This window comes from Daphnia magna, linkage group LG2 (genome assembly GCF_020631705.1).
Source record: "Daphnia magna isolate NIES linkage group LG2, ASM2063170v1.1, whole genome shotgun sequence".
Classification (NCBI taxonomy): Eukaryota; Metazoa; Arthropoda; class Branchiopoda; order Diplostraca; family Daphniidae; genus Daphnia; species Daphnia magna.
The window spans coordinates 13594731-13620051 of record NC_059183.1 but is presented as its reverse complement, the minus strand read 5'-3'; the positions used below and the strand labels follow the sequence as shown (position 1 = coordinate 13620051).

At 39.8% G+C, this 25321-nt stretch overlaps 6 protein-coding genes and 1 long non-coding RNA gene across 11 annotated transcripts in view; 3 read left to right on the top strand and 4 right to left on the bottom strand.

The window, feature by feature from the left end:
• Positions 1-25321, bottom strand: part of LOC123470108 (trypsin alpha-4-like) — a gene marked incomplete in the record, with an annotated part of 71781 nt that overhangs the window by 26738 nt on the left and 19722 nt on the right.
• On the bottom strand, positions 696-1973 carry LOC116916799. 5 transcript variants are annotated; one of them, XR_004390737.2, is made up of 6 exons: positions 1778-1973; positions 1467-1672; positions 1239-1407; positions 1045-1166; positions 909-986; positions 696-845 (listed from the first exon to the last, which is right to left on the bottom strand). It is a non-coding gene; the product is annotated as an uncharacterized LOC116916799 (long non-coding RNA). The 5 variants fall into 5 exon arrangements; XR_006643615.1 differs by having other exon boundaries at positions 909-937; positions 1778-1969; XR_004390739.2 differs by having other exon boundaries at positions 1467-1579; positions 1778-1966.
• On the bottom strand, positions 3274-7893 carry LOC123470104 (symplekin-like). The gene is given in 19 exon segments (XM_045169827.1): positions 3274-3556; positions 3615-3719; positions 3791-3967; positions 4046-4339; positions 4412-4446; positions 4449-4498; positions 4500-4596; positions 4655-4833; positions 4903-5340; positions 5410-5623; positions 5690-5713; positions 5716-5983; positions 5985-6023; positions 6087-6254; positions 6353-6571; positions 6636-7104; positions 7165-7398; positions 7466-7662; positions 7728-7893. Coding segments are annotated over 19 exon segments (3321 nt in total). The 5' UTR covers positions 7773-7893; the 3' UTR covers positions 3274-3487.
• LOC123470109 (rhodopsin, GQ-coupled-like) lies at positions 9836-11496 on the top strand. Its single transcript, XM_045169840.1, has 6 exons — positions 9836-9996; positions 10096-10255; positions 10402-10591; positions 10656-10788; positions 10863-11129; positions 11194-11496. Exons 1-6 carry the CDS (start codon positions 9889-9891, stop codon positions 11413-11415), a joined length of 1080 nt encoding a protein of 359 aa, XP_045025775.1. The 5' UTR covers positions 9836-9888; the 3' UTR covers positions 11416-11496.
• On the bottom strand, positions 12055-16451 carry LOC116916648 (BTB/POZ domain-containing protein KCTD3). The gene is given in 15 exon segments (XM_032921932.2): positions 12055-13671; positions 13727-13823; positions 13885-14077; positions 14141-14289; positions 14362-14478; positions 14544-14753; positions 14859-14912; positions 15003-15160; positions 15232-15325; positions 15393-15508; positions 15586-15628; positions 15631-15756; positions 15824-15989; positions 15991-16144; positions 16222-16451. Coding segments are annotated over 15 exon segments (2199 nt in total). The 5' UTR covers positions 16275-16451; the 3' UTR covers positions 12055-13202.
• LOC123470107 (all-trans-retinol 13,14-reductase-like) lies at positions 17494-20303 on the top strand. The gene is given in 13 exon segments (XM_045169833.1): positions 17494-17689; positions 17691-17797; positions 17877-17900; positions 17903-17941; positions 18010-18222; positions 18300-18601; positions 18731-18854; positions 18917-19117; positions 19190-19377; positions 19462-19579; positions 19641-19801; positions 19854-20004; positions 20078-20303. Coding segments are annotated over 13 exon segments (1896 nt in total). The 5' UTR covers positions 17494-17597; the 3' UTR covers positions 20254-20303.
• LOC116916662 (all-trans-retinol 13,14-reductase) lies at positions 21637-24602 on the top strand. The gene is given in 13 exon segments (XM_032921954.2): positions 21637-21806; positions 21808-21925; positions 22008-22073; positions 22164-22376; positions 22454-22755; positions 22886-23009; positions 23074-23274; positions 23348-23535; positions 23617-23734; positions 23795-23860; positions 23863-23957; positions 24017-24167; positions 24249-24602. Coding segments are annotated over 13 exon segments (1905 nt in total). The 5' UTR covers positions 21637-21719; the 3' UTR covers positions 24425-24602.

Genomic DNA, 25321 nt, shown 5'->3' with positions numbered 1-25321 from the left:
CCAAGATGTATTTTCTGAGGGTTCTTTTAGCTTAAGTTTCGGTAGTTGGTTTCTGTGCGTGAAGGAGTTTTACTGTTGGCTAACTGAAGTTGGTGTAAAACACCACACTTAACAGTCAAAGAATGAACTTGAAAAATTTCGCTGTTCATGAATAAAAAGATCACTTGTAAAAAAAATTGAATTTAGATAAAATTAGTGAATCGTGATAGGGTTTCGAAGTAAATGTAATTTTATTTCAAATTATATTGCGAAGTGAAGTACAAATAAGAAACATACATAAATGGAATTTCATTTATTGTCCCACCTCCATCCCACAATTCCACCACTGTTTTCAATTACATAATTATACAATAAATTACAATACATTACAATACAAACACATACACTGAGTTAACCCGTTGGCTGCCAAGCCATTCAACCCCGTAGGTTGTTGTCTACAATCTACGCATCGTCGTCTGAAGGATCCACGATCTGATGGGACTTGTCCGAAGACAAGTCCGGGCTGACACGACGATGGAAACCTTTACAGGGAATGCACACCCTCGGGTAACCATCACCGCATCGAACAAAGAGAAGTCCCTACTGGTGCATTGCCTAACCGCCTTTCGGCGGAGCACTGCCCCTACCCCATGGCCATGGGGCAGAGCAGTGCGCGCGCCAGCTAAAAAAAAATGGGAGCAAAATGGGTGGCAGCCAACGGGTTAACTCACAAACACAAACACACACACACAAACAATACCAAAATAGACGAGAAGTTCCACGTTGCGCCGAATGCCATCCCCGTCAGCTGTTTTGGAGCCGCAAAGATTTTGAGATGCCCTCTTTCACTCGGCTGTGGGCATTATCTGAATTGAAAATTCACAAATTAGACATTGACATAGTACTTGAAGCAAATCAAGTAAACTTACGTTTTTAATCTCATACGGCGGCATGATAACTACTTGACAGCGTTTTTGAACATAAATGCAAATGAAAACTTGACAATTCTAAAATAAAAAAATGAAAAATCAGAATAAGAATACAAGATAAGTTAAATTACAGTACCATAATGAGGTGATGGCATGAAGAGTATTTAAAAAGGCTGGCATAACAGTATGCATGTTGTCAGGCTAAGAAGAGTGATAAAGGCTGCAAACAGTTGAGATGGCATTTGAAAATGACGATTTCTATAAAGTTCGAAAATGACAAAACAAAAAATTATGTGACACTGCCAGGTGAAAAGAAAATTTTTATAATACCATGCTAGGATGCTGAAGCTAACTGATTCTGGTTCTTGGCTGGCAAAGAAGGGAAGCTGTGAAGACTGGATTCATGGTTGTTGATGATTGGCCAAGTGTAGAAACTTCCAATGCTGGATCTGCAAGAAACTGGTAGTAGATGGTTGACAATCCAAAGTAGATGAAGATTCTGTAACAAAAAAGAAAGGATATTTCATCAAAACAAAATTAGACAATGAGTCAAAATACACAGTCGAGTCTGATGATGGTATTGTTAATCTTGCTGTTGCGGAGCCATTTCTTGTGGACTTGAATTCATTAGCAACTCAAGAAAAGAGTATGCCATTTGGTGCAATGTTTGGCTGGAGAGAGGTAAACTTTGTCAGTGAGAAATGGCATGATAGGAAAGAGACAAACAGCAGTAGTTCATTACTCTAATTCAGAGTCTCACATACCTGATAACAAGGGAGACAATGTTACATAGAAAATATAGAATTTTGAAAAGTTTCTCCTCCAATATATTTCTTATAGATCAAAATACTGCAAAGGAGATCACATACCGTTATAACTGAGTTAAAAATCCTTAGAAACACACCAGAATTACGAAAAATTGCTGACACAAATTTCACTCGTTACTTGCAATCACTCAGAATGAGGGCACAGCAACGCCATCTAACTTTCCTGTTCTGCACACAGATTTCTGCACTGCCATCTATCGACAGTTTAAGCATTATTATTATTATTGTGTTACAGGTAAGAAAATGAGATGGTTGCTGTGCTGTGCCCCCATTCTGAGTTATTGCAAGTTACGACCCTTGTACAACATGCTTGCGTACTTCGTACTCCTTAGCTGCCGGAGGAAAATAGCAATTTTCACGTTAGCAGACGTTGGCGCCCCCCTCCTGCCTCGGCTGCCAGGGGCGAAAATTTCCCGGAAGTAACCGGAAGTAGCCCATATCTCCGGAAAAAGGTGATCCCATTACAAAACGAGTAGGATTTTCGTGATCCTTATCAAATTCTGGGTTGGAATGATGTGTTTTTTTGCCAAAAGTCGATTTAACCAAAATCGTGCTTTTTGAGCTGATGCTGGTTTTTGAGCTGATGCATGGAATCGACCCCAAATTCGACGAGGATCACGAAAATGTTATTTTCCCCCTGACAGACCAACAAATACGGAGTTATTTGGCATTTTAAAACCGGAAGTAAAACCGGAAGTTGAAATTCCGTTAATCTAAAAAATGAACTTTGTCCTCCTTAAAATGGTTAACAAGATTTTGATAGTTTTAAAAGTAGACATTGTTAATAAAAGTAATGCGGTGCTTTAAAAGTTCTAAAAGTACAATTTCAGTTCTGGCACATAAATAGACTTCAATCGAAATATCATACATTCAACACGATTAAACCCGTTACTTACTTGGTACTTAGTGGAAACCTGCAACCAAAATGTGAGAGTACTTGTCAAAACTTTTGTTTCGGGTCCTACTATTATGTATTATCTGACTGGATGCAGCTATACTGCTCAAGGCTATTTCAATAGTTCGTCTGCAGACGAACTGCCGCGCATGCGTGAAAAAAATGCCATTAGGAATTACAGTTTTATACTTTAATAACCCTCCACTTATCCATCTATTGGTATTCTTCATGGTTTAACCAACAAGTATCATCAATCAATTCCCCTGAAAAGTGAAAAACACCTCTGGTTTTAAGAATAAAGATTGGGTGCCACTGCTAAACGCCACCTGCCAGTTCCAACATGGTGTAAAAGGGTTTTACACCATGTTTACACCACCCTTTTACACCATGGTTCCAAGCACAGAATCGCCCCATGATACAACACTTGTACAAATATGTTTTTCAGTAAAGGAAAAGCAATCAAAGAGCAAGAATGTATCGAAAATGCGGGATTGGCCCAGTCAGCATCAGCAACCTGAACAAATTCAATAGAAAATCGTATTTTCTCATAGAAATTCTACTTTCTTTAAATTACATTACACTGGCTGTAATGTAAGCCGCCGTTAGCGTAAACCACGGTCACAAGGCAATTGAAAAAAATGTGTTACATCCCTCGGCGCGTATTCTATTGCCTGCGTTCAACTTATATGCCCTTGTGCTCACTGCACTACAATTAAACTTCTGAAAATTGCATTTGTTTGGCAAAGTTTTTGACATGTTGTTGTTTAATAAGAAGGCAAATAATACAAAATATTCTTGATTCCAAGCTCTGGTCAGCCATCATCATTGAGCTTGATTTAAAGTCAATGAAGGAATAGTTAGGAATCTCCAGGAGCGGGTGGTTCGACATCGCCATGAATTGCAGACTCCATGGGTTCAGGAGATCCCTACAACGAACTTAACTTGAATGGACTATTCAAATACTACCTTTATGAAATCACTAACCACTTCTCTATCTTTTGAATCCTCGTTATGTAGTTCTTCTGCTTCCGCTTGAAACTGGGCAATCCCGTTAAGAACATCCATCGTAAGCTTGGGAATGTGCATTCGCTGCGGGAAATAAAAAAATTGACTTTTAACTTCAAAACAACGTGGAAATATTAATAGATACAAGAACAAACCTGATTTTCGGTGAAGGTCATGACGTGCTCCACGAGTGGAGTCTTAAGATCAGGGGATGTGTTTAGTAACTCCTGAAGAAATTGAGGAGGAAGCTGAAGAATAACCGCGAAACTTTGCGGCTTCGTCCTTTGGCAGCATTTGATGAAACCTTCCCAGACCTTCTTTTGCTTCCAAACCTATTAATAAATGTATATTTTTTAAGTAATAAAAAAATATATAAAAATAAAATCTAGCATAAGTATTGTGTTGAGAACCTGTTTCACTATCAATCTTTGCAGAATATTCATTACAAATCCTGATAATCTTGGGTAAAGCGAAAGGGACTGTAAAACGGTTCGCATTAAAAGGGTTGGTAGTGGATTTTGATCCATTAGCTGTTGCATAACAACAGCTAGAACTTCCTGCGTATAGACCGTTCGTTCCATGAAGCATATTGACGTTGCTTTCATGATTGTTTTCATGTCACACTGAGTGCTATCAATATTATGCAAAGCGATCAAAAGCTCCGTGGGAGACAATGGGCTAGGATAGGTGGCCGTTGAGTCTCCCTTTGCATATGCGTTGTAAAAAATGGCATTAAAGATCATTAGATAGTGTCAGGATTTTAAACAAAAATTTACCTGAGTGCCCAATAGACGACTAAATACTTTTTTACGACGTCTGGATTTAATTTGATCAACTTCGGAAGCACGGAAAGTACTTCTTTTTCCAAGGCCGTTCAGAACAGGTATAAGAAATCGGACGTCGGGAACACGCTGTTGATAAATATTGCGAACGTGCTCGACTAATGCAGGGCTTGGCGGATCTACAGAAAAAGTTTACACGCTAAATTCTTTTTTGCAATGCACATTTCTGCTCTTTACATTTATCAGTGAGAATATGGATGATCCTGATGAGCAGTGTTTCAGCTCCTTTAGGACACGTTTCGACCAACTTTAGTAATTCTGGAGATTCCATTCCCATGCCTTCCACGGGGCCTTCGACCATCCGCAAGATTTTTCTCTTGATATCGGCATTTGCTTGGACATAAACAACTGCCAGCCTACCAAAATCAAACAAAATCATTCAATTAACAAGTAGCTTCGTTTGCCACGTGAAGAATTTGTCTCACTCATGGATTAACTTGTGATTAGAACGAAGAACTGCAAGGAAAAGGTAGAGAGAGGCTTTGATTATCTCTTCGGTCCATGTCGTAACCACCTCACTTCTGCCCTTTTCGGGCCCGGATAGGAGCGCTGGGGGCTCCTCTAGCAACAAAAACTTGAGGCACATTAAAGCGTAATCCTCAATCACGCGACGGAGGGCTCCACGGTCATATAAGTCGGTCAAGCAGGAAAGAACGGCAGAACGAATATTTTCATTTTCATGGCTACTGATTTCGAGCAAAACATTCAGGTAGATCAATTGCTTTGATGGACGCTGAACAAGCTGGCGAAGAATTTGGATAGAAATATCCACCAACTTAGCGTCATCACATAACATTGTTCGCAATATCAAGACTCCTTGTTCTGGAATATTTGGTGATTCGTAAAATAACCGGCTCAGTAACCTAACACAAAAAATTGATAAAAGGAAAGATTATCAGTCAATTTCCCATTGCCTAAACATCAATACTTACGCTTCTCGCTCTTTTAAATCCGATTGTTTCTTTAATCCGTTCACTAAAGAGCAAAACACACTGGTATAACTGTCGACAGCTGCGTGACGGAACTCGTCTTTTACAATAGACGATTGACGACAGAAACCCATAACCATAGAATATTCTTCATAGAGCCATGAGAAAGCGAGTTCAATTCGCAAGCGTGGATCTGCCATAATATATTCTAAAACGACTGAATTTTCAGATCCAAGAACAATTAAGTTTTTATCTTGCATTAAATTAGAAATAAGTAACTTACGATCTTTAAAATCTCCCGAAAAAGGGTTGCCAGTGAGGCCAAAATCTTTTGCCTATTCGCCGCTACACCACCAAGCATGGCAGTTCGTTCGGCTTTCAAGACTCGTTGAAGAGCAGAACGAGCCATGGATTCGTTCATTTGTGGCGTCAAGGGCTTCGCAATTTCTGCTAGTTTTAACGCTCTTTGTCTTGCTCGAATTTGTACTGCAGGTTGAATTGATGCCACTCCAGGTTTAGCTGACTCGGGATCTTCCCCACCCCGAAATCCTGGCGTTATTACAGCTGCGCCAGGGGATATCATCCATGTCATCATCATCGTCTTCAAAATCATTGCCCTGTGAACTTAAAGAGTCAGTATCTGCACACAGATAAGTTAAAAAAATTGAGCTCTGATTTACCATTTTTGGAACATAACCGGCTTCTGCAACTCCAGGTCCAATTCCAGCATTGGTCATTTGAGATGCCATGAGACGAGCCACGTGTCGAATTTGACTTTGTGTTCCAGCATCCGAGATAGGTGTATAAATAGAGGGAAAATGTGGAGGCATACTGCTGGTGATATTAGGCTAATAAAGGCGAAAGGGTAAAAAAATTGTAATAAATAAGCAGCCTAAAAGAAAGCTTTATAGATCGTGGAATACAATTTCAAATCGAAAATGCGTACCAGCGCCTCTATTACGAGATCGGCAGCTCCTTTTGTCGTGAGCCGTTGTACGATAAACTCTTCCGTAATAGCAAGGGCTTTCTCTTTAGGGTTCTCGCGAACTGGGAGTACCGGGTCAGCTTCTATCTTTCTTCGTTTGGCTGCTGGACCACTTTTGGAATCATCAGCACGCTCAGATCGTCTTGGATGCTTCGCTATTTCTTCAGCGCTAGGCAATGCCTAGAAGTAAATTGTTTCATAAGTTTATCTATAAATTGCATAAATAATGAAAATTATTAATTACTTTATTGATTTCTTGAGGCGTAGCACCCAAGTCCCCAAGAAGAGTTTTTATGTTGCTGCTGCGTTCATGAGAAGCAGGATGCTTAAGAATTGCCAGTAGTTGTAATTTCAAATGTTTGCGGACAGAATTGACTTGGGATTTTGATAACGTAGGAGGTAAATTAGCATGAAGCATTTCCATAGCTGTTACTATCCTATCCAAGAACTGAGGCCGACTCTTTGCTATATGAGTGAGAGAACCCATACAAGCCATCAAGTTTGCACTGCTAATATGTGCTGAGCCATGGTACTTCATCAAGTCCTCAAGCATTAGCTGAGCTTCTTCTTCAAGTTTTCTTGGTCTGGCCACTTTAAGAGTTAAAGGTATTTCTTCTAAGCTGAATTCATTTTCCTTACGTATGCTGTCTGGTTCAGGATATGTTTGAGATACAATTAGCATCTCATAGAATTTTACAGCTATAGTTCTTACTCTACAGGCACCAGATTATTTGATTAGTACACTATGGGGGCTCAAATTTTTAAAGATTTACCCATCATTGTCATGATCAATCATTTTGGCAATTTGTAACTTCATCTGATTCAGCATGTTCCATGTGTTTTCCATAAGCTCTGTTACTGATGGTGCTTTTGCAAGCCAAAGCAGTGTGACTTTGTACAGCTGAGTCAATGCTTGGATTACTCGTTTCTGTACAGCTATAGATGTGTCACCTAACAGAAGTTGCAAGCTATGCATGACCTTCCCAAGTAACTCTGGATCCACTTTACTGTAAAAAGAATGTGTTAATTTATTTATTTTAATTTTAAGAAGCTTCCATATAAATATTTTTTTACCAAGCTTCTTCAATGAAGCCAACAACTGTTTTTCTAACATCGGCAGAGCGGTCATGCTGGAAAGCTGTAATTTCATCAACAAAATTGTCCAACAATCCTGGTTCCTGGTGGATGATCAACTCCTGGATTTTAATTAGATGATCAACACGCGATTGATCACCAGCGTCTGTAGCTGCAGAATTCAGAAGTTCTACAATCTATATGTTTTTAAAGAGCACCATATTAGATGAAAGCCAAAAAATATGAGAAATAATCAACCAACCCTTTCTTCTGTACTAGTTCCCTTTTCAATTTTCACGCGGTCCATGTTTTTCTATATTTTTAAGAGGCAAAAGATAGTTTACATTGATAGACTTGATTACTTTCTTTCAGTTAAAACAAACAGAACCATGCACAGCGGCGACAGAACACAGAACTCGAAAAAAGCGGTTCGTCTGCAGTACCCTAAGTATCGATTTGTATATATTTTTTATATATTATATTTTCTTTTTCTTTCTTTTTGTTTGTTTTTTCATTTTTGGTCTGTCCATTTAAGCAACACATAAGAAGAAGAAGAACGCGGACATTCACACTATCTCCGTCTACAGAAATGTTGCTAGTAAACGGAAAAAAAAATCGTTGTTTTACTTGTACTTCTGGGCTAGAAGTCTTTCGTGTATGAATTCTTTTGGATATTATACTATGTATCTGCCATGCTTGTTACTTCTTTCAATCTCCAAAAATAAAAGCGTTATTCACGAAAATTCGAATAAATCTTTTTGGTCGATATTCAACACCCGGACGAAGCGATTCAACATCTGATGAGCCGACAGTAGAGTAAACGCATAATTGTGGTCGTGTATTAGAGCAGCTTTGATACGTTTCGCAGCTCATCGCCGAACACGAGAATATCCATCTTTTTGTCCTGTTTGTCTCCAAATCCTACTTAACTTTGGCTTATACACAACATGCTGCGCCACTGGGTGTTCTTTGAGCCTGCATCCGATATGTATATTTCAACCTCAAAGCTGCTCAAAGTAACAATAAAAAAACAAAAAGGGTTTTTAAGCCGCTAAGACTTAGGAAAGAAACAACTGGAAATTTTTCCAAAGTCTAAACATATTTTTTCATGTTTCTAGAATTTATTAACCTAAGAATAAATGGTAGAGAATGTCTACTTTGATGCGCAGTGACCGGCAAATAGCAGTAGGCTATAATGCGTTCTTTTTGTTTTGTTTTACTATTCCTGTATGCTACGAATTCTCTATTTAAGTTTCCCTTCTTATGATATTCTCAAACTTCAAATCACAGTCTACGTATTCTTTGAATCAAAAGCAAGTTTGACAAGATAAGCAAAAAAATAAATATTTTTTGCCAAACGGTGATGACGGATGAGATAAGAAATTGTTTCGGACAAGATCTAATAATGAACAGTAAGGAAAATATGGAAGCTCTGTAAAGGTATTATAAACAGTACAATAATGCCAATATGCCAAGTCCGGTCACTTTGGTATCTTTTGATGGAGATTCCTATGTGACATTTCTCTAAAGAAATAATGTGATGTTATTACAAAAATTCCTAGAGATTGTGGTGGTTGTAAGAGAAGGACTGTTCGAGCAAAATAATTTAGAGGGGTAGTCCCTAGTCGCTCGAACCTACCATAGTTATTGACTGTTTAGAAATGGAGAGATTTGAAGATTTCAAAACTTGTCACCATCTCTGCAAACTGCAAGAATCTGCCACAGTGTCACTAATAATTAAGGCATAATTTTTTTCCATATCCCTTATGGCCTGATTTACTTTTTGGGCCTTGGATTCAGTATAAAAAACAGATTGTTGAGAACAATTAACTAGTAAAGGACTCAACAACCTGTCATAGGCTAATACATAGCTCGATTTTACGCCTTTTCAAAAGCTTCTTATGGCAAATATTTTTCTAATCTCAACAATATTCCATGAGTTCGTAACTTAATGATGGATATATATCCTAGTTTCCTTTTTGCGTGGTTTCCCAACCATGAAGTTATGACAGTCCTATAAGGTAATTCTTGTTAATGCGCTATGAATTCTTATTCGTGGCTTACGTCGAACAAAAACGCAATCCAAGCAATTGAAAGGGCGCAGAGTATTCTAAATGGCACAATTTACTGTCAGCATACGTGACATATAGCTAAGAGCTGTATAATGAAACCAGTTTGATATAAGGAAGAGGAATTCCAATCAACACGTTATTAGCTTCACGAAACGCTTAGCGACTGAAATGTATACTATGCAGAGATGCTATACTGAGATGTATACTATGCACGCAGTGTGTAGCTGAACTTGCACGTGCGCACATGAGTCGAAGAGAAATTTAGGCTGAGCCTACCTTACCTTACTGCTCTTCTTTCTTATAGAAACAACGGAAATTGCTGACTCTTCTGTTATACATCCAAATGACGCGATGGAAGAGCATTGGTACAACTTGATTGCGGCCGTCTTGACAACTATTGCCGTTATAGGAATCTCAGCGAACTTAGCAGTCATCATTATTGTGGCCAGGAACAGAAAGGTACATTGTTTCGATTTTGAAGTCAGAGGCAAATGTTACAATTTTGTTGTTGTTCACTTACGCGAAAAAACCTTTCATCATTAAGGCTATTTTTTACAGTTGTGGAATAGGCAATGCATGTTAATTATCAACGTTGCTTGCGCTGATTTTTTTAACGCAACGTTTGGCATCTTGATGCCTCTGACTTCGTCAATCCACCGCCAATGGATCTTCGGTGACTTGGGTTGCAATTTCTATGCTTTCGTCACAACTGTTGTAGGTATAACGAAATTTAATTTCCCTCCATCGGAACGCTACTTAGTGGTAGATTTAAAATGAAAGTTCTTTGAATTCAACAAAACCATTATGCAGCGGGATGTTATAAGAATGTGAAACCGTTAATTAATTTGTGATTGTACACTCCAGGAACCGCTTCTGCCACCACTTTAGCCTTTTTAGCGCTAGACAGAGCACTTAAGATATGTCAATCAACATGGATATTAAAACTTCCAGAAACACGGCTGATTATCGTCGTTCTCTGGATATACTCTTTCATTGTCTCTTCGCCACCATTGTTTGGGTGGGGAAACTTCATTTTAGAAGGACCGGGCATAAGGTAAAAATAAGACAAAGCAAATCAAAACAAGTGTAACCTACTGTACAATAACGTTCATCGGCAGTTGCTCGGTAGACTGGATGTCGACCACATGGAATTCCTTATCGTACATCACGTTTCTATTTACGATGGGCTTCTTTCTTCAGATTCTCATCATATCAATTTCATACGTGAGCATCCATTTGGCCATTCGGCAGGTTGGCCCGCTTTCTAAAGAATTAATCGGTTGCCGAACGAATACATTTCGATGGGAAAATTATTCGCTTTGCAGGTCACGTCAACTGGTGAAAGTCAAAGAACTACCGTTGCTAGAAGAGCTGAAAGGAAAGTAGCCTGTATGTTGACGCTCATGGTGGTTTGTTACCTGATTGCATGGCTGCCCTATGCGCTCTTCGCGTTAACCAAAGTATTCCATGCCGTCTTTGGGAGCTCCGTTATGCTGATCGATGTGAACGGCATAGGTGGCTACATTCCCGCTCTTCTAGCCAAAACCTCCATTACCTATAATCCTGTCATCTACGTCTTGTTTAACACTCAGGTAAAATCGCGTGGTACGTATCCATTACATGGAGAGAAGTCAACTAATGAGGGGTCAACATCAGATCTGTCGAAACGGACCTCATTTTTCTTTTAACCAAGCAAATGTCGGTGAATCTAATAGGGCGGTTGGAAACACCCGTCAGGTCACCATTAATCAGCCCAGTGCTTTCGACTTACCGAGAATATCCTGTATCGCCGAAAGTCAATTGGTTTCTATGCAGACCGATGCCATTTCATCGGAAGGCAGCAGGAGAACACTACTTCTAAGTAAAACTTATCACTAGATTTCATTATTCGATACATGTTGAGAGTTGTTTGGTTGATGTTGGGGGTCACAACTATCAATACACATATCCTAACACTCATGAAAAACAGCAAGTTGTTCGGTAAAAGATTCCTCGTAAAAAGAGTAGTTGGATAGACTTACTTCCTTGGTTGGTACGCGTAATCTTAGCGAATAATGCGATTCCTTCCTTACACCATTGAGCGACAGTTTCTTCAAAACACGTGCTCATTCAAAAGGATTTATGGAAGCCTTTTTTTTAAACCGTGATCGCTTGCATTTTCCTAGCTCTAATAGCTTATTCACTTTCTTTTGTCCACTGCAAGGGTTACAAGAATAACGGCCGCCGTAAGTGCAGCCCTGTTAAGTATCACTGTAAAAGAAAAGAAAATTTTATTAATAAACTCGAGAAGATTTAATACAATCTTATACCTTGTTCATTGCACTATATACCAGCTGAATAACCAAAGGAAACCAATCCGCTGTTAGTAGACACACGGTGATCGTCGTAATCCCGCTAAAATATCGCCATTTTTACTAGCGATGTCGAAGAGATTTTCAAAATCCCTTCAGTCAATTTTCCGTATTTTTGAAGGTTGGTTACCATAATTGTTAGAAACTGAAATCGATACTACTAATCGACTGAATACTCTGTCGCTGTAATCTTCTGAATTCAACACTACCCAGAAATGACAACATGAAATCGGTGATATGGGCGACTGATTTTCCCATGGGTGAAGAATCATTTCTGCGTAAATAAATAACTAAGTCACACGAACAAAAAATCGAATCAAGAACTCTAATATTTGGCAAGTTCCTCCTCACCCGCTGGAAATATACGGGACAACGTCCTGGTGTACCTGCCGTTGGCTTGACGACGCCGTTTTAGGTTAAACATAATGGATCTCTTCCAAGATCAGTTACCATGACTTTGATCTATATAGCTTGTTAAAGCCACTTTTGTTTCACGGCCATGGTTCCTGGTAACTTTTCATCCTTCAAGTTACTTAAAAAAAAGATTTATCTCTTAATACGCGAGCTCTACGTGGAACCGTCTGCTTAACGTGCAGCGTTAAACAAGAAATCAACTAATGATCACTAAACATTTCTGGAATATCTTGGTTACCTTTTAACGTAATTATAAAGTTCGTTCTGCATCGAAAGAAACAGACACAAAAACAAAACACGCTGGAGATATTTAAAAAAATGATCGCCGAATATTTGCTGCAAACGTGATCAGAACAAACCAAGGAGAAAAAAAAAACGTTCGAGCGGAAAAAATGTAACTTTAATTTGGAAGACAAAAGACGTGCACTCGGTGGCTGAAGACGTTGTTTTGGAAGTGGGCGATCACTAGCGATGGCAACACGACAAACCAATTAACCCTTTCTTTGGTTATGATGGAAGGTCTTATTGATGCGAGAATTAATCAATGTATGGGGTAGGGGATATGAAAAACACAAGACGCCAGAATGTCAGAATTGCGCTAGAACGGCCCTTGCAGTAATACAACGCATACACTAATCGATAAAAGGTTTTATCTAAAAGTCTGCGATGGGATCAAGCGTCGAAATGCAGAAATAGGCACAGGAATTGCAATATGGACCGCTACGAATAGAAAATACGTGGGCGATTGCGTTCCTGAATAACAACAGGAGACAGACATCGATTCTACTTATAACTTTCTATCCTAAACATTTGTGACTTTAGGATCTATGAGATGCATCCGTGCCAGATCGAGGGATTTCGACGCAGAAGTACTGGACTCGGCTCTTAAGAAAAGTTAACTTACGAAATAAAACGTGCAAATAACCTAGTATTAATGGTCACCATCACCAGAGGGGCCAGACGGCTTTCCACGTCAGTATCATCATGATGGGTGGAATCGTTGTGGGGACGTTGTAGTTGTAGAAGAAGAGGCACGTTGGCGGCCTTGACTCTCGAGTGGCCGTGAAGAAAGGCGGCTGATAGCCCGGGATTGGGAGTTGGGGCAGGGGTAGATCCACGTGAGGCAACCACTTCACACTGTTCCAGAGCACGGACCAGTTCAGCGGGTGTAGGCCCACCTACTTGGGGTAGATCTCCACGATTGGAGAGATCAAGTGCCGTGCTCAAATCCCATATTTGAACCACGCCATTTGAATGGCCGGTGAAAAGAACTCGACGAGGACGTGACCCCATTCGGCTAGACCCTTCACATTCGTGCACGCAAAAGGACGTGATGATTGTCCCATCAACGGATTTGATTACGCAAACCCTGTCAAGTTGACAATAAGATATGGAAACTACTATATTTTCAAATAACAATTTACCGCTTTCCCGTCGATGCCAAACGAACGTAGAGTTCATCACTGTCCGGTACAATTTGTTGAACAAAGAGTTGCTCGTCATCTTGCTCTCCATACGGCCCTAGAGATGTCAAGGTAATTAAGCTGAATTGCCGTGGAATGTTAATGAATATTTCTCCAACCGCAATCGCTCCGTGAAGGACTAGGCCCGTTCGAATAGCCATCGTACTCATCCAGCGATAAAACTTTGAAGGATGAAACTGGTGTAGAACCAGGTTGAGTGGATATCATCCCCCTAAAGCGCGTGACGCTCCAAGTACGTACGTGATTGTACTCGCTACAGACAGAGACTAGATATTTTTCAGAAAGCCTCACCTTATTTAAGAGAAAATATTATTGAAGAAGGGTTAATTTAAGTTCAATAATTTATAGTCACACTTTATTGACAGGTGAGCGATGGACAGTGAACGTCTGAAAGAGCTGCGGACCATGGCCAACTGTTTCGGGATGTTGTACAATTACTCTAACTGCCCCTGAACTGGTCCCATAGGCGATCTCTATCCAATTTCCGCACATGCCTGTGTGATCTATAGCAAATTACACTACCGTTACGGGCATGTTCTTACGAAACGAGAAAGAAGTTAGATAAGGTATATTACTGGTTTTGGGAGTCAGATAAACTGAAATGGAAGTGATGGCCTCCGGTGTTGGATTTCGATACAATTCGGTAACTAGCAGATCATTATCCTTCATTCTCAAAGGGAATTTTTGCATATCTGTAAGCAAAGTCGGTTCATGTTTAATACACTACTATGGGTATCCAATGACGGTATCATCTCACCAATGTAACATATGGATCCGTTACTACATCCTAGAAGAAGTAACGAACCGGCAGTGTCATAAGAAGAAACTGGAGTGACGTCTTGGATTTGCCAATGTTGAGTCATCGAGTGCCACACTCCAATTTTTCCGACCGGTGGGCGTGAAAGAGCTACCAGTTGGCTACCAATGAAAAACAGAGATTCTATCGAGACATGCATGTTGAACGTTCCTGGACAAAAAACACGGTGCGCAAGACAAATTAACATAAGACAAATTAACACAAGACAAATTAACACTTCGAATGAAACCAAAGGCCACATAAACGGCTGGGTACCTATGTCATTGCGCTGGCCATCATCTGTGACCGCCCATAGTCGAATTGTGGTGCCTAGTCATAGAGAATATAGGTATAAAGTGAATGCCGGCATAACTGCTACGCTACATCGATTACTACATATTAATTACTATATAATATTACCCGACGCCAAAGCGACCATTTTAGTTTCAGATGAAGGATTTGGGGTCTGATTTTGACCCCCACTACTTGTCATCCGGGCGTTTAGAGCTACGCGGTCAATATGAGTATCCATCCAAGGGCTGGTAAAAACAAGCTGCCAACCGCCAGCATCCTTAAATCTATAAGTAGCGAATCAATGATAATTAGACTATCGATTCGTAAATATGAGACTTTCAATTTCTGCTATTACTTGTGACAAGTTATCATGTGAGCATAGGCAATCAATATCCAGTTGTGGTGGGCTTTGATGAGATTCACTCGCAGAGGATCGATGGATGATCGAACTAAATTTTATGGTTACGTAACACTCAAACTCCAAAACAACTTACAAGAGAAGATAGTGAAATCTACCGTGTAAACCTCCAAACCATGCTGCCAATTGATTGTGACTGCCGGCTGCTGCTCCTGCCTCTTGTCGTCGTAAAGAGTTCCATCGTAGGTCCAGAGAAGAAGATCGAGAATGAGTCCTAATAATTTATAGTTTAGAAACTACTGTGGCAAATTTGTGCATGCGCGAATTCATGAAATCAAAAATAAATCAAACCTGTTCATGACAATGTGGCCATTTCTTGAACTACTGGTGCCCAGGGAGGCACCAGTGCTCTGAGATCTAACACAGACTGTCTTGATGTGTAATTGGCCTGTTGTTCCAAGTTTTCACTTGCAATGCTAGCTTCCCCACCTCTATTAGATCTTGTGTCTGGAGATGGGACACCTAAACAGAACAACAGGTGAAACCTGTATTCAATCCTTCACAATTAAAATTTGAATTTCAGAAATACTTGGTGGATTGAGGCATCCATAATAAAGAACATTGCCACAGGAGGAATGTTCCAGCTCTTGAACTAGTTTTAACTGCTGAGTGAGTGGAGTTATTCCATAGAACTCTGCTTCATGCACAAGTCCTTTCATGCCATTTTCTGTTTCAGGAAGATGAATCTCTTTCGTAGCGTAGGTAGTTTAACACATGAGTGAATAATGTAGGGTCTCTGTCTACAAAAATGGATCCCTGATCATCCACGAGTGTGTTGATCCTGCCACTCAAAAGTGATGTAAAGAAGGTATCTGGGATCCACGTCAAAGTTTGACGAGATGTACTGAAACTGAAACAGCCAGAGAAAAACGGCAGATTGGATGATGACGACGCTAATAATATTTGGATAACCAATAACAAACTTACCGAGTTCCGCCGACATTCAGATTTATGATCTCGCCAAACTGATTATCATTCATTTTGTGAAAAAGGATGGATGATTGTGTTTTTAAAGACACTGGCAATTTTACATGAGAAACAATATGGTAAAATAACGGTTGCAGCAAATTAATTTGCAGCAGGGATTCAGAAAAGCTAACTGTCAAAAGCCGACAAATGGATCTGTTGTTTTTCTTGTTTGCCGTCTCCAACACGGCATCTGACGGCCACCCGTTAAAATGTTTTACAGATAAATTTAACTAATCGGGATTGGATAAACTGATTAATAAGTTGAAAAAAATAAAATAAATGTGACTGAACGTTTTTCAAAGGAAAACCTAGTGCCAGCAGCTAATTTATTTGCATTTTACGGTGAATGACGTTACTTTTCATGGTTGCGGAGATAGTACCGTAAGGTAGTACAAGGATACGAACAAAATATTTCAAGACAGAAGAGACAATATACTAGGACTTTGTTACGTACCATCTCCAGTGCACATCATGGAGAGGGGGGTGACAACAATGACGTTTTCATTTCCTCCATAGGCAAGGTTGCAAACGTCGTCAGCAACGACGGGCACGTTGCGCCAATAGACACATTAGAGCCGGTGCCATTAACTTGCTATAATCAGGTAAAGAAAACAACCACGAAAATGTTCATAGAATTTCGCGAAAAGGCAAGAGAAGAATTCGGGCTAGTAGATATATCTGTGTTGACTTACGATGGTGTCGCCCCATCCAGCGATGGTCACGGCGAGTCCCGCTGGTGGGTCGAGTTGGGCAAGAGTAGGAGGAAGAACGGCTGAATTGAACTGCTTCGCTGTGCATTTCTTTCCAAATGACATCTGCAATAATCAGTGATTTGGTCATTTAAATTTTCAATGTCTAAACTCGAAATGTATTTGTATTTCAACGTTATTGCGCTGCAATGCTGTTTTGAGAAGTGCAATAGCATTTAAATTTTTTACCGGTTATCACCTTCAATTCAAACCTGTGCAATAATTTTAAAGCAACCTGCTTGAACATATTCTTATGAGAACGCATGAAATTCTTTAATATAACCCGTTATGATAGTCTTTTCAACTTAAGACGTCAATGTAACAGGTTTCTATTCTCCTTTTTGACGCGATTGCCAGTTAATTTGAAAGTTGGCTACAATCGAGCACGTGATTGGAAATCGTACTACTTCTTACCGACCACAGTTGTTATAGTGTCAAAACGAGATTGAAAGAGAGAAGGGGGTTCGTCTTTCATCTAACTATCTTTAGGTAAAAGCAACTCCCAGAATCTTTTCAATTGTTTTCTTTCCTTCATCCAAGCATAAAGCCCTATTTTTATCTATCCGTTAAAAGTGTGGCAGTAGCATGTTATTTGATATAGGATTGCTCTTAAACGTACGAATTCTACTAGGAATTATCCTAGCCGTTTTCTGTGGATATTGGATCAAAAAAATTTTTCAGAACTGAAACAGGCAAATGGAAGTCCCCGTTCGCAGAAGACTCAAGAAAACCTTTAACTCCGTTGATTAGTGACCATGCGAAACGCGATGAAACCATGAAAAGAGGTACAACTGCAAAAGTTACATTTTTAATATTCCATTTCTTTTCCAATACAAATGCCAACATAACTTTGTTATTTTTTAGCGTTCACCAAGAAACTTGCTAACGAAAAAAATGGGATGCAATTGTCATAGGTTCAGGAATTGGAGGTCCGATCGACGGATTTTGAGTGATTCGCTATTATTCAGATGTAAACGCTATTCTGCCTTTCGAACAGGGTTGTCCACCGCAGCTCTACTCAGCAAGGCTGGCATGAAAGTTCTCGTTCTTGAAAAGCATTACAAGTGCGGTGGTGCTTGCCATACATTTAGGGATAATGGTTACGAATTCGATGTCGGGATACACTACGTTGGCAATTTCATCCGCCCAACACTCACTCGAACTTTGCTGGAACAAATCAGTGATGGGCAGATCAAGTTTGCTAAATTTGGTAACACGATCAATGTTTGGTGTAAAGACTAACCTATTGCATTTCAGACATTTTCTCTTCATTTTTGTTTTATACAGATAACAATGTAGAGCGTTTAATGTTGGACGTTATGTCCCCGTCGCAGCGAGAATACACCATTTCTTCAGGTCCCGATGCCTTCGAAAATCAGCTGATTAAACAATTTCCTGACGAAGCCCAAGGAATCCAAGAGTTCTTTCGTTTGCTTAAACGGGCATACGACCCTCGAGGAACTATGGCTTGGTTTGCAGTCAAATTGTTACCACTCTGGTTCAATAAAGTACTCCAGTTATTTGGCCTACCACGTCTATTGAGTGATTTCTATGCCTTGGGTAAAAAATCAGTAAAAGAAGTCCTCGAGGTAATTCAGCAACAGCATCCAGTTTGTCTAGAGTTAAGCTATTGCAAAAACAAAAGAAGTAGGCTTGCAATCCACGCTTATAACAAAAGCTTTATTATTGAAATTTTGAACTTTTTCTCCTCGCAACAGAACCACATAAAGAACAAAGACTTGCAGTTTCTGTTATCCTATTCAACGGTGGGATTTCTAGTACCTCCTAGTCGCGTAAGCTTTTCAATGATGTCTTTGCTTCACGTCCATTGCTGCGAATATGGTACCTGATTTCAAGCAAAACTTTCGAAAAAAACAGGCGTTAATAAAAGATTTTGTTTACAGGGTCGTGCTACCCAATTGGTGGGGCTTCAGAGATGCCATATCGTATTGTGCCGGTCATTGAGCGATCAGGTGGTACAGTTCTCATGAAGGCTCACGTTTCCCAGATTCTGACGGAAGGAGGCAAGGTAGTAGGTGTACGAGTCGGCAATAAAGAAAACTCGATGGTTGATATCCACGCTCCAATTGTCATTTCAGATGCAGGTGTGTGAAACGGCAAAGTTGAACCAAAAGTTGGCAGAGGGCATAATCAACTGTTATTGTTTTCTGTCAAAGGTATGCACAACACTTTGCTGGATCTTCTTCCGGAAAGAGTCGCCGAAAAGTCGCCTGCCTGGCCACTCGCGAAAACTATCAGACCATCGGTCGGTAACTTAAGCGTCTTTGTAGGACTCCGTGGCACGCCAGAAGAATTAGGTCTCACTGCGCAGAATATTTGGATCCACGCCGGCTGCAATCTGGAAGTACGTAAGCAGCCCTTATTTTTCACTAATTTTCTTATGAACATTGTCAATTAAAAGGATTTTAAAAATCACATTTTTTCATAGAAAATGTTTACCGAAAGTTTGGTTAAACCTCTTCCAGAATTATTAGCAAAACCATATCCGGCTCTTCTGCTTTCGTCATCAGCCGGCAAAGACCCTTCATGGAAAAATCGCTATCCAGGTATTGTTGGGCAACATGATTCCTTCTCCGAGACAAATTCACGATGCTTCATGTCTCGTAGATCGCAGCACCCTATCAATTTTATCGTTCGCTCCATATTCTGAATTCTCCCAATGGTCTGGGCTACCGACAAAGAAGCGAGGCGATGATTACAATACTACGAAAAATGCTATCGGACAACATATCGTCGATCAAGTGACTACTCTGTTTCCAAAACTGAAGGTACACAATAGACTTTTTGCTTTTGTTACAAAAGTAATTTTTTCTTTTATAGAATGCCATAGACTACGTTAATGTCGGTAGTCCTGTTACGATTGAGCACTACCTAAGTACCAGAGAAGGGGGCTCATATAACATGGAACACGACATTACTCGTTTTGGGCCGGAACAGTCTGCTCTTTTGCGCCCCGAATCCGGCATCGAAGGTATGTTTTATCATTACTTTACCTTTATAGGTGTTTATTTTCGGTAATTTGTTGTTTTATTAAACTTTTCAAGGATTATATTTCACCGGTCAGGATGTGACATCATGTGGATTTGCATCTTGCTTGTACAGTGGCTTTCTCTGTGCCAGTATAATTTTGAAGAAAAGATACCTTCTTTTGTGGGAACTCTTTAATTTACATCGAAAACTATATGGCTTACCTGAAGGCAGAAACGATTTGTTTTTCTAACGCTTTAGTTTTGTAATACTTTGGGTATTGAGCGATTTTTTAGGTGATAATAAAAGGTTTTCTAGCTATTGCCTGGTAGCTTCAATTCTACCGATTGCCCTCATTCGACATAGAATATCACTACGAGTCGACTCTTAACTCACGAACGTTTTGAACCAGCCAACCATTTGAAAGGTTATGGGCCTCTTCGGAAACCGAAAGTGTTGTGCTCGCATTCACTTTTTCGCCCTCCCACCGGCTATAAATCAGTTCGTTATCGTTTGCAACCAAAAGCTGTTGGCAACAATCAAGACAACGAATTCTAGTTATAGAGACCTATTAGATGTTAGACAGGAAACACGGAATGTAGAGAGCGCACATGCAGAGAGACATAATGTTTAGGCTACGGGGGACAGGGCCTCACAGAGTACGTCAACTGCATGGATGATTTGATGAAGTGAAGTCACACTGACGGACGTTAAACTAACACAAAATCAAACTTTAGTTCGCTTCCTTTCTTTCTATTTGGATGAAAACAGGGGCATGACCCCGATAGAGTAAGAACCTACCGTTCAAATGTTGTGCATTGACACCTTCCATGAGAATCGCGAGGAACTTGAGGCCTTCAAGGAAATCACACCTAGGATGAGAGTTGACGATCACCAAATATTTCGCAGTCTAATGCAACCTATGTACGAACTATCCCTCGATCTCGTTGCCGAGAGTAGACTGCGTCCGCTTCGCCTATCGTTCTAGATAATAAAGCCTATGGAAACGGAAAAACGTAACCCGAAACCTGTACAAAAGGGAAGGGTTTGCAACTAGACATAAAAAGGTCGAAAAGAAGGAAAAGGACGGGGATGAAACCCTTTACCGGACCCACACATACACACAGATACGAAAAAGTTTATTTGGAATTTTTTAAAATGCTAAACTTCCTTTAAAAAAATTCAGTAAACAATGTATGACGCCGTGATAGTATAGGGTACGTAGACTACGTTGCTACAGTTGTTTTTAAAAATGTCGAGATTCAAAACCAACGAATTTTTTTTTCAGATTTCCATTAAGGCTTTTTCCGTTACTTAACTTCATCTCAACAAAACAATAGCAAGAATAATGATGACTGCTTGCACCACATTACACGACCCCCTACAAAAAAAAATATTAAAAAAATATATATCTTACAATAAAACAAGTTTTGTTTTCTCTCCATAGTCCCACATGTTGCTGTCAGTTATCATTTTGAAAGTTTGCTTTAACCGAGCGACAAGTAATTGGAAATTTCTCTACTTCTTACGGTCCTGAGTTTTCTCCTCTAAAAACGAGATTGAAAAGAGAAGGGAACTTGGTCTTTGTTTTCCATTGCCTTTAGTTAGAAACAAACCCAACAACAAAGGATACATTTTCATTTGTTTTGTTGCCTCCATTCGAGCTACAAGTGTCATTTTGAATCATCCGTTAAAAGTGTAGCGTTGGCTTGCTAAGGCATGTTTGTTACATATGGAAAGCTTTTCGAAATACGAATTGAAATAGGAATTATCCTAGCTGTTTTCTTTGGTTATTGGATCAAAAAACTTCTTTTTTAGAAGTGAAACAACAGGCAAATGGAAGTCCCCGTTCGCAGAAGACTCGAGAACTCCTTTAACTCCATTGATTACTGACCACGCTAAACGCGATGAAACCATGAAAAGAGGTACAGTTATGACTAATTTAATTTCTTTTCCCAAATAGGTGCAAACAATTTAATTCGGTGCCTCTATTTTCTTTTTTTTTAGCATTCACCAAGAAACTCGCAAACGAAAAGAAATGGGATGCAATAGTCATTGGTTCAGGAATCGGAGGTCAGATGTAACCATCTTTTACTTTTATCTGTTAGCTTTGAGTGTTTTCTGGTTGTCCGTAAGTTTAACGCTGTTCTGTATGCCGAATAGGATTGTCCACCGCAGCTCTACTCAGCAAGGCTGGCATGAAAGTTCTCGTTCTTGAAAAGCATTACAAGTGCGGTGGTGCTTGCCATACATTTAGGGACAATGGTTACGAATTCGATGTCGGGATACACTACGTTGGCAATTTCATCCGCCCAACACTCACTCGAACTTTGCTGGAACAAATCAGTGATGGGCAGATCCAGTTTGCTAAATTTGGTAACACGATCAATGTTTGGTGTAAAGACTAACCTATTGCATTTCAGACATTTTCTCTTCATTTTTGTTTTACACAGATAACAATGTAGAGCGTTTAATGTTGGACGCTATGTCCCCGTCGAGGCGAGAATACACCATTTCTTCAGGTCCCGATGCCTTCGAAAATCAGCTGATTAAACAATTTCCCGACGAAGCCCAAGGAATCAAAGAGTTCTTTCGTTTGCTTAAACGGGCATACAACCCTCGAGGAACTATGGCTTGGTTTGCAACTAAATTATTACCACTCTGGTTCAATAAAGTACTCCAGTTCTTTGGACTGCCACGTCTGTTGAGCGATTTCTATGCCTTGGGTGAACGTTCAGTAAAAGAAGCCATTGAGGTAATTCAATAGCAACATTTAGTATGTCTAGAATAAGGTATTAGAGAAAGAAAAGAAGTAGGCCTGCAATCCACGCCAATAACAAAAGCTTCATTTGATTGAAAATTTGAACTTTTTCTTCTCCTAACAGAGCCACGTAAAGAACAAAGACTTGCAGTTTTTGTTATCCTACTCAACGGCTGGATTTCTCGCACCCCCAAGTCGTGTTTGTCTATCCACGATGGCTTTGCTTCACGTTCATTGCTGCGAATATGGTATCTAATTACCAAAAAAAAAAAAAAAAAAAAAAACTTCGTTAAAGAAAGTTTTTGCTTACAGGATCGTGCTATCCAGTTGGTGGAGCTTCAGAGATGCCGTATCGTATTGTGCCGGTCATTGAGCGATCAGGTGGTCGAGTTCTCATGAAGGCTCACGTTTCCCAGATTCTGATAGAGGGAGGCAAAGTAGTAGGTGTACGAGTCGGTAATAAAGAACACTCGATGGTTGATATCCACGCTCCTATTGTCATTTCGGATGCGGGTATGTGAAATGGTGAAGCTGAACCAAGAGGTAGCTGAAGCCACAATTCAATTGTTATTTTTGTTTACTACAGGTATGCAGAACACTTTGCTGGATCTTCTTCCGGAAAGAGTCGCCAAAAAGTCGCCTGCCTGGCCACTCATGAAGACTATCAGGCCATCGTATGGGAACATAAGTGTCTTTGTTGGACTCCGTGGCACGCCAGAAGAATTGGGTCTCACTGCGCAGAATATTTGGATTCACAACGGCTCCGATCTACAAGTAGGAAAGCAGTCCTCATTTTTTTCTGATTCTCTTCCGTCGTGAATATGTATGATTATAATATTCACGTTTTTTTCTTAGAAAATAGTCACCGAAAGTGTGGCTACACCTTTCCAAGACTTATTAGCCAAACCTTATCCATCCTTTTTCCTTTCATCTTCGGCTGCCAAAGATCCGTCATGGAAAAATCGCTATCCAGGTATTGTGGACGAAATGATTCCTTCTCCGAGATGAATTCATGGTGCTTCATGTTTTGTAGATCGTAGCACCTTGTCGATTTTATCGACCGCTCCATATTCTGCGTTCTCCCAATGGTCAGGGGACCATCGACAAAAAAGCGTGGTGATGATTACAATGCTTTAAAAAATGCTATCGGACAAAATATTATCGAACAAGTGACTACGCTGTTCCCCAAGCTGAAGGTATAGTAATAATTCTACTTTTGTAACAAGTGTAAATTTTATTTTATTGTGTTTTAAAGAATGCCATAGACTACGTTACTGTCGGTAGCCCGGTTACGATTGAGCACTACCTAAGTACCAGAGAAGGGGGCACATACAACATGGAACATGACATGACTCGTTTTGGGCCGGAACAGTCTGCTCTTTTGCGCCCTGAATCCGGCATTGAAGGTGCACTTTGTTCCCTTGATTCTTCCATTAGTGTTTAGTCATTATTTTATTGTAACTTATGGTTTCATAAAATTTTTGCAGGATTATACTTCACCGGTCAGGATGTGATAACATGTGGATTTGCATCTTGCTTGTATAGCGGCTTTCTCTGTGCCAGTATAATTTTGAAGAAAAGATACCGTCTTTTATGGGAACTCTTTAATTTACATCGAAAACTATATGGCCTACCTGAAGGCAGAAATGATTTGTTTTTCTAACGCTTTAATTTTGTATTATTTCGGGTATTGAACGATTTTTCTTGAGACAAAAAAAAATTTTCAAACTATTCTTCTATGAAATTAAACTCTATCGTTTGCCCTCATATGATGTGATTTGCACACAGAATATCATTACAATCTCACAACTTAACTCAATAAAGTACGACCTTTTTTCCTATTTCGTTTTTCTTTTTGAGCCAACCAACTATTTGAAAGACATAAGTTCTCTTAGAAAACCGAAAATGTCGTTTTTCCATGACCAGTACATCATAGTTTGCAACTAATTGCTATGGCCAACAATTTAGACGACATAGAACGAATTCTAGTTATAGACATCTTTTAGATGTACAGACATGAAGCACGGAATGTGGACTACACATATGCAGAGAGAGTTGCATAATATTTAGGTTGCCTGGGACAGGGCTAATAAAGTACGTAAACTGGAGGATTCCATAAAGGGCAGACTAACCGACGGACATCGTACTAACACAAAATCTAACTTTCCTTTGCTTCTTTATTTCTGTTTTGGTGAAAAGGAGGGGCATGACACTGATAGGGTAGGAACCTACCGTTAAAATGCTGTTAATTGCTACCTTCCATGAGAAACACGAGAAACTTGAGGCCATGAAGTAGATCACACACAGGAGAGGAGTTGAAGATCACCAAATATTTCACTGTCTATAATCATCTGCGCACAAAATGCACCTTTCGATCTCGTTGCTCGGCGTAAACTACTTCGCAATGTATTTTGCTCTAAATCATGACACTTGTTAGGAACGGAAAAACGTACACCAAAATAGGTACAATATTAGGGAAAGGGTTAGCAAGTAGACGTAGAGTTCGCAGAAAAAAAAACGAAAAAGGACGGGGATGAAATCCTTTACTGTACCACTCCCA

Excerpts from the sequence above, each read along its gene's own strand:
- LOC123470109 (XM_045169840.1), top strand. The coding sequence starts at position 9,889 with ATGGAAGAGCATTGGTACAACTTGATTGCGGCCGTCTTGACAACTATT. Across the intron at positions 9,997-10,095 it reads TTGTGGCCAGGAACAGAAAG|TTGTGGAATAGGCAATGCAT; the intron begins GTACATTGTTTC and ends TATTTTTTACAG. Across the intron at positions 10,789-10,862 it reads TCCATTTGGCCATTCGGCAG|GTCACGTCAACTGGTGAAAG; the intron begins GTTGGCCCGCTT and ends TTCGCTTTGCAG.